We start from the raw sequence: 11,602 nt of genomic DNA on the forward strand, positions 1-11,602 counted from the left end.
TAGGGACTTTATTGAATATAAATGCATCTAAGAAATGCAAACTCTCATGATTTTCTTATCAAGTTGACGCCTAGAAATGATCGTTAGTGAGCGTCAACAAGATCTCCCAAGCTGTCCTTTGCTCATCCCGAGCAAAGTAGGACAAATCATGTTGTTGATCAGAAAATCACTTTGACTCGTACCTTACCTGTCATGTCATAGTCTGAATAAAAGGGATTCATCTATAAGCTTAAATAAGTTGGTTAGCATACCTTGCTCAATTACCTTACTCCTTCATGGGGCTTTTTAGCTATCTCCTTGTCTTGGGCTGTTGAAAGTCAGAACGGTGCATAGAGTGATACTTAGTTGTTCATAGATCCGCAATCCATCTGGAGATACTTTTGTTTTGAAAGAATTTTGAAAACATGGCAAAGCTCCCAGGATAACTCTCTCGAGGCACTCATCTTGTATTTCCTTACCAGGGCAGTATCTGCCTTTGATCTTCCCTACTACTACAAGTCTTTATGGAGCTCAAGGTAGGATAAGAACGGGGCACACTTGTATTCTATTTATTGTAAAGTCAAAGAGAGGATCCATGGAGAAACAAGTCATGCAATCTCGATCAAAAGGTGCAAGTGTATGAGTGGATGGATGAGTGGATGGATATGACTTACTCCTTTAGGTAATGGCTTTTCTCTCTCAAATCATCCCTATGTCTCTTCTCTCTTCTTTTTTTTGAGACATGGCTACCCCTTTTTCTCTCTTTCTCTCTTATTTTTGGGTCATGCTTCTTTGGCATACCATCTTTTCTCTTTTTGGGGCAACCATAATCTGACTTTATTTTATTTCAGGGATGTTCTACGAGAGAGATTACCAAGACATGGAGCATTTATTATGTGGAAAGAATAGGTGGTGGTGCCAATTCCCAGTGTAGGAATGTAGTAATTGGATGTGACGTGTACGTGCTTATGATCGAGAAAGCATGAAAAGCATCTCACTAGGGTCACACAATTTGACAAAACTCAACAGAATATCAAGCAGCATATGTATAAAGGGTTTTTTCATGGAATATGACATATGGCTTTGGTAGGACATTGCATATCGCTGGGGAACTTGCCTCTATTAGAATTTTTGAAAACAACTCCAGACTTCAAGCATCACTAGAACAAGCTTGCACAACCTTATTTACCATATCTGAACTAGCAACAACTTAGACTTGAATCAAGCATATGCTACCCACGGAACTTTCAGGTTCATTGACAAGATATTTGCATAACCAGCAGATTTAAACTCAAGAGAACTCTTATTTTCAAACTAGGCACAACAGACATGATAGAGCAAAGCAAAACTCATCCTTTCAACTTATCAAAAGGAGTTAAAACATTCTTACCGCGCATCATGAAAAAGGAAAATAAAGCAGTAAATTTTTATTTTGTTTTTGAAAGTTTTTTAATCAAATTTTATTGAAAGCAAATAAAGGTATACAGTTGAGTTAGGGGAGGTGACCTCCCCCAAGCTAGCTCTTGGTTAGGGTCGAAAAGCGGGACCTTTCTCCATACCTGATCAGGTTGAGGTCGTTTCTTCCGTACCTGGAGAAGTAGTAGGGGTCGATGACATCTTGTTCTTCTTGCGCCACACATTCTTGGTCTTCTTTGGTGGCGTAGGCAGCACAGGAACAGGATCCTCGGATGAAGGATAGACAATTTTCAGATCTTCCCATACTGTGTTGGTGATGAAGTCAGGGATCTTCTGGTCGTCTTCCACTGGCTCGGTTGGTGGAGTATGAATTTCCCAATCCTCCCAAGCTGGCTTGGAAGGGGGATGATAATCTTGATCATCCCAACCTGGCTCAGCCCATAGCCCTTGTTTCTTGCTATCCTCATAAATCAGGAATACCTCCCTTTTGTTCTGGAACTTGAATTTCATGGTCTTTCCCATGATACAGAGGCTGATTCTTCCTGTCACCACATTAATTCTGGTATTTGTATCCTTGAGGAATGGTCGCCCAAGTATGAGCGGAGTTCCAAGATCTCCTTCCATATCAAGGACTACAAAGTCCACTAATATGTAGGTATTCTTAACCTTTAGCATTAACCTTTCCACAACTCCTTCTGGATATCTTATCGTGGAATCCGCCAGCTGAACACACATAGTGGTAGGGGAAATTGACGGATAGCCTAGCTTCTCGAAAGTCACCTTGGGCATGATGTTGACGCTGGCTCCAAGGTCACAAAAGGGTGTGATCAAATTCATAATCAAAGATTGAGCAACTGATCACTGGGGTTCCAGGATCTTCTCTTATTGTGGCTGCTAACTCGCCCCACGCACCTCTTCTTGGGCGTGTGAGCTTTTCTGCATAGCTGAGGGGTGTCCTGCTAAGGGGCTCTTTCCACATAGCATTAACGACATTCACGCTTTCTAGAGTAGACTCGGGTTGCCCTGGGATCTTCCCTAGTTCAGCAGCAGGTGTAGCAGCAGCTAATTGAGCCAATTGAGTTTCTAGCGCCTTATTGAAACTCAGCTGGTTTTTCATAGCCGTGGAGAATCCATCCATCTTGGCATGGATAGTCTCCATAGATTTGTCTATAACGGCCAACTTCTTCTAAAGGGACTCATTGATCTTCGATTGGCCGTAGACAAGATCTCTCAAGGTAGGCTGGTTAGGACCGAAAGAATTCGAATTCCCATTACCTCCTTGGTAGTATGGGCATGGTTGATTCCACCGCTGACCTCCTTGTGGACGAAACGCATTGCTGCCATTAAGGAATAGAGCTTCTTCTTGGGTTTCTGGGCAATTATCGTCCGAATGTCCAACATTCCCGCAGACCTCGCACGTCATGCGAGTCTCCTAGGCTTGAAGTGTTTGCAATTGAGCCTTATCTTGGGAATAATCCTCAAATTTCTTGAGGAGGAGATCAATCTTCATAGTGAGCATTTCGGACTCCTTAACGGAGTGCATACCTCGCTGGCGCAGTTGGAGGCAATCATCGCTCCAACCTTGGTTGGAAACCATCTTCTCGATCAATGATGTAGCTCTTTCAATGGTTAGCGAGAAGAAAGCTCCACCCGCAGCGGCATCCACATGATCACAGGATAACTGTGTCAACCCATTGTAGAAGTTCCGTAGAATGAGCCAATTATCCATTCCATGGTGCGGGCATGCTAGAATGTACTCCTGAAGCCTCTCCCAAGCCTCCGGAATTGACTCATTTGACACCTGGTGGAAGTTCGAAATCCGACCACGAAGAGCATTGGTTTTGCCCGTCGGGAAGAACTTCGAGAGGAACGCCTTGGCACATTTGTCCCAAGTATCCAAAGCAGCCTTGTTAGCATAAAACCATTGCTTCGCTCTTCCCAAGAGAGAGAACGGAAACAGATAGAGTCGGATAGCATCTTGCGATACACCCTTGATAACAAAAGTACTGCAGAGCTCCAGGAACTGCTGGAGATGAGCACTGGCATCCTCATTGGCTTTGCCACATAATGGGCTGGCCTGCACCATCGTAATGAGACCCGTCTTGATCTCAAAATTTTCTCCTCCGGTGTTAACCTCGGGCCCGGTAGGGACCTGGTTAGCAGACGGAGCAGAGTAATCATGGAGTGTCTTCTGGGCCATAGCTCTAGGAGCTGACGATGATGCGATGACTGGATCGACTGCCGAGAGCGAGATCTGAGGAGGTACGATACGAGGTCGAACTCTTTTCAAAAATGACTCTGGATCGGAATGAAAGTTTTGCGGCAGATCGAAACCGGTCATACACTACCCTGTTTTCATATCAACAAAGACAAGAAAACAAAGCCAAGTTAGCATGTTTAGCAAGCGAATACCAATTTCGATTTTGTTCACAACTTTTATCTATATATTTCACTCTGTGCCTTCCCCGGTAATGGTGCCAAAAATGCTTGTTGGCGCCTACCAACATCACCAGCGATGACGCCCGCAAACGCCAATTTGGGGTGGCAGTATTTCATGAACCACGAATGAATCCGCAAGCGCACGGAATACCGCTGTAGCATTTTACCCGGGAGTATACCGGGTGTCATTTATATTTCCGTAGGGAAGGCGGTGAGTGAGAGAATATATAGATTAGTGGGTGAACTCTATCTAGATTGGATATTCTCATGCACAAATAGGGGTAAGATAATAACATATTAGGAGGTAGTGTGACACACACAAACTACCCTCTCGGATAAATAAATAAAAGAAAGATAAAAGATGCTTTAGGCCGGGAGCAAGGTAAAAGTCAGAACTCGAGTCAGCTGTGCTAGGCTAGCTATATCTACACTTTCTCATTGGTTAGCTCGTCAGAGATTAAACTACACAACAGGGAGATCGCTATCGAAGCGACGGGAGGAGCCCGTACACCCCGGTGACTTTATGTGCCTCCTACCCCCCATACCAAACGTGGAGGATTAATAAAAGCCTCGGACAGGGCTGTCACCACCTACCGGCTACCTCTACAAACCGTGGGTATAGTTGACATCCGGCAACACTTAGCTAATCTAGACACCATGTCTACACTAGTAAGGGATACTCTAGTGTCCCGCGCGGAGCCGCCACCATCCGGATGGACAGACATCACACTAGAGCAATCATATGAATACTGGAGCAGTTGATAGAGTTCTAAGAACAAAAGACTAACCATCTCCAGCATAGGGCGATCATACAATGCAAGCATAGAATGATAACGCAACCATGACAAGAAGCATATACTCGATAACTCAGAATATACTTCAAGCAGATATCGGTAACCATAATCTAATTCTATTAAAAACAACCGAATATTACAAGAGAGAACTAGAGATGAACCCATACCAGACTCTCGAGCAACACCGGCGACTCGATGACTCCTAGACTTCTCCTAAACTCCACTAAGACTAAAGACTATGAAAGAAGGAACTTGAGAGGTGAGTGAAGTGAGGTGTGTGTATGTGTGTTCTCATTCTCTACCCCCCTTGTATTTATAGCAGGGAGCCATGGGGTTTCTGTAGCTAATCCTCTGCAAATCGACGTAGGGGACCTATGCCATGCTGCCACGTAGCAAGCTTAAGGCGGTGGGGCCCACGGGCCGATCGGCCGACCAAGGGGTCTGCCGGCCTGCCAGAGGCGCCAACCGCCCCAACTGCTGGGGGTTGGGCATGTCTGGGCCTCCTTGTCTGATCCACGCTGGGGTTGGCCTGTCTTAACTTGTTTTGCTTCGGTTCTTGGGCTACACTTGGTCCATTTGAGCCTGAATCAGTACTCTGATATTTTCTGTGATTTTCTGCTGTGCCAAAGTGTGCTTGCAACAAGCATATTAGCTCAAAAACACAACTTGCATATTCAAAGCGGCGATGGTGCAAACGGTGCCGGAGAATATGGAGCCGGTGGTGGAGCTGCCGCTGAGCAGCGATGAGTACGGGGATTCGAGGGACATTGATCCAGCTGCGGCGACCAGCGCCGCCGCTCAGATTGCCGAGTTTATTTCGGCCTCTGAGGATATCCTCGGCGTAGGGACGTTTGAGGGGCCCGGTCATGGGTCCCCTCGGGATTCCTTCGCAACGAGTAGGAGGAGGAGGAGGAGGCCTGGAAGGCCCAGTACGACATCGACACTCAGATCCAGGACGCCCTCGGCCGCGCCTTCCAGCTCCATCAGAAGGCGGATTTCCTTATCAACAAGGTAAGTACTTGTTGGAAATATACCCTAGAGACTATCATATTTACTTGTATTCATGATTAATAAAGTGTTCCTTGAATATCCATGGATGACAACTTGTATTGATTAATGCTTATGTGAAGTATTTGTGAAACTCTTTACTTGTATGGATATTCTAAAATGTTCCTAGTCGGAGTTCATGTGAGGACACACATGAATATTAGACTAGCACATGTATTAGTTGATTGACTACGTTTCACAAGTCATGGACATGGGGATGTCAAACTAATAATGTGGGCTCATGTGAGACATGAGACTGAACTGACCCAACACGAGATGATGACTTCTCATTACACAATATGTATGCTGTGTCCTAAGACCTGATATCATCGTATGTATTCAAGATGTGAACCGACTTACTTAGGAGCCATCAAACACTGCACCGTAACAGGGTAGTCATAAAGGTGGCTTTCGGGTCTGCCAAGAAGCATGCTGTGAGACATAGTCGGTCAAGATGGGATTTGCCCCTCTCTACAAGAGAGAGATATCTCTGGGCCCCTCGAGTGATTCGGATCAGGAAATGCATGGCCATGCTGGAGTTAAGAGTTAACCAAGGATTCCGAATCACAGGATCGAGAAAGAGTGGTCGGCTTTAAGTTAGACCAAATATCGTGAGGCAAAGGGAACAACATGTATATGATATTATGGCGGCTCGTCTGATATGATCTTTGTGTGCGTATAGGAGTTGACATGTCTTGCTAGAGGCCACTGTCTACTATTGGGCCGAGTAAGAGTACACAGGCCATGTCTATTCGCATGTGAGCCCATAGGGTCACACACTTAAGGGAAAGAAGCCTGATAAGGATGAGATCCGAATTAGACTACGTTTAGGTGCACTAATGGGCCATTTAGGCCCAAAAGGGGGCACCCAAGGTAGGGCCCAAGGCAGCCCACCTAAGGGGCTATATAAACAGAGGAGGGGGCGCCTAAAAACCCTAACCCTTGCTACTATTCACGCGGATGAACATTGCCGTGAACAGTGACGGCGAGCTACAGTTGCCCCCTCCCTGTTCCTCCTCCTCGTGCATCTAGCCTAGTTCGTTCTCGCAGATCTAGCAATCCGGAGTGCGAAGCTTCCTCCCGTACGTGTGGACTTCGTGGAGGTGCTGCGCTTGCTGCACAAGGACGAGCCGTTCGTGAGGAGGTTCACGCAACTGCACTGCCGGCTTCCATCTGCACTACACCGACGCGCTACAGAAGTTCCGCAAACGCGCTTCTAGTGGTAATCCCGTGATCTATAACTGCAGTAATCCTGGTTTATGCTGTAGAAAAATTTTGTTTTTGCTACCCCATATTCCTACAGTACTTTCCCCTGGGAATTGCTCGTTTTTTATCTTGTTCTTGTGTGTTCCACTCATGCTCCCCTGCTTGCAGCGGCTGAGGGAAATCTCGCGCAACAAGAGCGCTGAGCTGGCCAGGTTGTACTCCCAGGTGCACTGGCTTGGGCAGTATAATGCCAGTTTGGTCGTTCGGATGATCGAGGCCAATACCTTGGTGACCGACCAGGGGGCGCACCAGCGTGCCCTGGAGGAGGAGCTGGCGCAGGCCGCCAACGAGCGCGACGCCCAGAGGGCTGCGGCGGAGCGGAAGGCCCAGGAGGTCGAGGCGCAGGCTGCCGAGCTGCAGCGGAAGGAGGCCGAGCTCCAACGCGAGAAGGCGACCGTCGCCACGCTCTCCGCAACCCTCACTGAGAGGGATGCCGCCCTTGCTAAGTAGGAGGCGGCCGCTCGGAGCGCGGAGGGTGCCCTCAAGGAGAAGGAGGACTCCTTGTCCACACTCCAGGCGTAAGCGAACACCACGCTGACTCGGCTGGAGGAGGCGCAAGGAGACATCAGAGGTGAGTGTATGAGGTTTTTGCTTAAGTCGATTCTCGGTTCGCTTGAGGCTTATCTTTATTTCCTTGTTCAGAGTCGAGGAAAGCGGTGGCGAATGAGACCGCGGCGAAGGAGGCTGTCCATGACACGCTCACGGCGGCGTAAAATGAGTACGCAGGCCTGGAGCAGGCTGCCGTAGCCGTGTGCCAGGAGCTCGATGGGGAGGGGCTTTATCTGGTAGCTCGGTGGCTAGCCGCCTACGATCGCAAGGTGGTCGGGTGGCCGAGCACATCAAAAGCACCTTCCGCCTCAGCGTTCAACGGGCCCTCACTGTGACCTCGATGCACTACGATATGGACCTCGAGAGGGTATCGTCGGGGTACGTCGTTGCGTCCGGCATCGGTGCGGACGCCGCGTTGACTGCCATGGATGACAGCGCCGCCGTCGTCGAGGAGTTCGCCGTCGTCCTGGCCAGAAAGCACGAAGATGACATCCCCCCATAGCCAAATTCGATGCCGTTGAAGATCCGCAGTGGCGGGAAGGCAACCTGTAGGAGGTCTGGGCCTCGAAGCCCATGTAAATATATTAGTATTTTATCGGAGCTATTTCTGAGCGAGAAAACTGGTTATTGTATATCGACAGTGTGGCCGATCGAGGCCTTGTGTGTTCGAGCCCTCGTTTTTTCTACTTTACCTCCGTGTTCTCGTATGCATCTTAGATAAGTTTCGGCGAGGAAGTTTGCGTTCACAAACGGCTTAGGCGTAGGGAGGTGAGTGGGGATGCCGTATTCCGGAGGCGTAGGCGGTCCCACGGCTCGGCCGATCTCGTTCCTTAGTCGTTTATGCTTTGCGTCTACCTTTCTAAGTATACGAGAAACTTGGATAATGAAATTTTTCGAAAAAAACGTTGGCGTTTTTGGGGACGTTCGGGGGCTCCCCCCCGTAGTAGCCCCCGAGGGAGGCTTGGCTTTGCTGAGGGTGAGTGGGAGGTGAGTGGGGATGCCGTATTCCGGAGGCGTAGGCGGTCCCACGGCTCGGCCGATCTCGTTCCTTAGTCGTTTATGCTTTGCGTCTACCTTTCTAAGTATACGAGAAACTTGGATAATGAAATTTTTCGAAAAAAACGTTGGCGTTTTTGGGGACGTTCGGGGGCTCCCCCCCGTAGTAGCCCCCGAGGGAGGCTTGGCTTTGCTGAGGGTAAAGCCGAGAGTACGTCAGTGTTCGTGCGCGTCCGAGCCCCTGAGTGTTCGAAAGGTTCCCAACAAATAAATAAGTAAAGTATATTCTTTATTGCTCCGGGAAATTTTAAATGCGAGTACAAGCGATGTACAAATAGCGTGAAATTCTAAGGATAGAAGCGACGTAGCTGCTGAATGTTCCAAGCGTTGGTGAAGACTTCGCCGTTCTCATTTGCCAGCTTGTACATGCCGGGGTTGAGCACTTCAGCAATGATGTATGGGCCTTCCCATGGTGGTGAGATCTTGTGGCGCCCCCTGTTGTCTTGTCGAAGCCTCAGTACCAAGTCCCCTTTGTTGAGGTCTCGACGTCGGATCCTCTGCGCTTGATATCTTCGCAGGGATTGTTGATAACGTCCTGAGTGTAGGAGCGCCACATCTCGAGCCTCGTCTACTTGGTCTAAAGAGTCCTCGCGGACTTGCTTGTTTTGCTACTCCTGATAAGCCTTGAGCCTTGGTGATCCGCACTCCAAATTCGTGGGGAGGATGGCCTCGGCGCCGTAGACGAGGAAGAACGGGTTGAATCCCGTGGCTCTGCTCGGGGTCATCCTCAAGCTCAAGATAACCGAGGGTAGCTCTGTGAGCCACCTCAGCTTGTTGAAAATCCTTGGCTACAGGCCTTGTAGGATCATGCCATTGGCACGCTCCACTTGGCCATTTGTTTGTGGGTGTGACACAGCTGACCAATCCACACGTATGTGGTAGTTGTCGCAGAACGCCAAGAATTTCTTGCCCGTGAACTGGGTGCCATTATCAGTGATGATCAAGTTCGGAACCTCGAATCTGAAGATTATGTCGGTGAAGAACAGCACAGCTTGCTCGGATTTGATCTTGCCGATGGGTCGAACCTCGATCCACTTGGAGAAATTGTCGATTGCTACCAACAAGTGGGTGAAGCCCCCGGGCGCCCTCTGCAGCGGACCGACGAGGTCCAGTCCCCACACGGCGAACAGTCACGTGATGGGGATGGTTTGCAGAGTGTGAGCCGGGAGGTGTGTCTTTTGAGCGTAAAACTGACAGCCCTCACAGGTCTGCACGACGTCGGTGGCGTCGGCGACCGCGGTGGGCTAGTAAAAGCCCTGCCCAAACGCGTTGCCCACGAGGGTGCGCGGCGCGGTGTGGTGACCGCAGATGCTGGCGTGGATGTCTCGGATTAGCTCCTTGCCCTCGAGATGGGGATGCAGCGTTGCAGAATGCCTAAGGGACTGCGCTTGTACAGTTCGTCGTCGATCAAGACAAAGGACTTGGCCCGCCCAGCGATGCGCCGTGTCTGAGCACAGTCCGAGGATAGGATCCCCCGGATCATCCAGTCAAGATACTGGGTACGCCAATCTCGCAGAGGCGGGGCTTCGTCGATCTCCATTGCTTCAGCCTCGTCCACCGAGGAGGTCTCGATGTCGGTGTTCATGGCCTCGGACTCCTCCGTCGAGGGGTATTTGGCTGATGGCTCTGTGGTCGCAGCCCCCAAGGGTTTGGGTGCTGCTCCGATGGCTTCCGTAGGATTCTTGAAGTCGGCGGATGGCTTGGTAAGGTCGCGGGCGAAGACGTTCGGGGGAACAGTGGTCCGCCCGGACATGATCTTGGCCAGTTCGTCCGCTCCCTCGTTGTACTTGCGCGTGATGTGGTAAAGCTCTAGCTCATCGAACTTGTCTTCGAGGTGACACACTGCATTGCAGTACACCTCCATTTTCTCGTCGTGGTAGCTAACCTCCTTCATCACCTGGTCGATGAGGAGTTGGGAGTCTCCCCGGACGTCGAGACGTTTGATGCCGAGTTCGATGGCGATGCGGAGGTGGCTGAGGAGGGCCTCGTATTCCGCCATGTTATTAGATGCTGGGAAGTGCAAGCGCACCACATACCGCATGTGCTTTCCAAGGGGTGAGACGAATAGCAGGCCCGCGCCCGCACCAGTCTTCACCACTGACCCGTCGAAGTACATGAGCCATCATTCGGCTTGAATCTGAGGCGGGGGCAGCTGAGTGTCGGTCCATTCAGCAATGAAGTCTACCAAGATCTGGGATTTGACTGCCTTGCGAGGGGCGTAGGTGAGAGTCTCTCCCATCGGCTCCACTGTCCACTTGGCAATCCTACCTGTGACCTCCCAGTTGTGAACTATCTCCCCGAGGAGGAAAGACAAGACCACGGTGACGGGATGAGCCTCGAAGTAGTGGCGCAGCTTGCGCCCTGCCAAGATTACTGCGTAGAGCAGCTTCTGGATCTGTGGATATCGTGTCTTCGTTTCGGACAGCACTTCACTGACGAAGTACACCGTCCTTTGGACGGGCAAAGCGTACCCCTCCTCTTGTCGTTCCATAATGATGGCTGCGCTGACGACCTGAGTTGTTGCTGCCATGTATAGGTAGAGGGGCTCGCCGTCCATTGGTGGTGTTAGGATCGGAGTGCTTGTAAGCGACGCCTTGAGTTTGTCGAGGGCCTCTTGGGCCACGGGGGTCCACGAAAAGCGTTCGGATTTTCTCAGGAGCCGATACAGAGGCAAGCCTTTCTCACCGAGGCATGAGATGAATCAGCTGAGGGCTGTTAGGCAGCCCATGACCTTCTGCACCCTCTTTTGGTCTCGGATCGATCCCATCCGAATGATGGCCGAGACTTTCTCAGGGTTGGGTTCGATGCCTCGCTGGGAGACGATGAAGCCCAAAAGCATGCTTCGAGGGACTCCGAACACGCACTTTCTCAGGGTTGAGTTTCACCCCCTTAACCCTAAGGCAATCAAACGCGATCCTGAGATCGGCTACCAGGTCGTTCACCTTCTTGGATTTCACAACGATGTCGTCGACATACGCCTCTACAGTCCGCCCGATATGGACTTTAAACACGTGGAGCATACATCGCTGGTATGTAGCTCCGGCATTTCTAAGGCC

The 11,602-nt window shown here is 50.0% G+C and overlaps 1 protein-coding gene and 1 non-coding gene across 2 annotated transcripts; one reads left to right on the forward strand and one right to left on the reverse strand.

Annotated features, from left to right (window-relative positions):
• The first annotated feature begins 3,122 nt into the window (after positions 1-3,122).
• Positions 3,123-3,229, forward strand: LOC120657816. The gene has a single exon (XR_005668351.1). It is a non-coding gene; the product is annotated as a small nucleolar RNA R71 (small nucleolar RNA).
• Positions 3,230-9,790: 6,561 nt separating this feature from the next.
• Positions 9,791-10,440, reverse strand: LOC120653414. Its single transcript, XM_039931164.1, has 2 exons — positions 9,961-10,440; positions 9,791-9,889 (listed from the first exon to the last, which is right to left on the reverse strand). Exons 1-2 carry the CDS (start codon positions 10,438-10,440, stop codon positions 9,791-9,793), a joined length of 579 nt encoding a protein of 192 aa, XP_039787098.1.
• Positions 10,441-11,602: the final 1,162 nt, after the last annotated feature.

The sequence above is a fragment of the Panicum virgatum genome, chromosome 1N (genome assembly GCF_016808335.1).
Source record: "Panicum virgatum strain AP13 chromosome 1N, P.virgatum_v5, whole genome shotgun sequence".
NCBI classification, from domain to species: Eukaryota; Viridiplantae; Streptophyta; class Magnoliopsida; order Poales; family Poaceae; genus Panicum; species Panicum virgatum.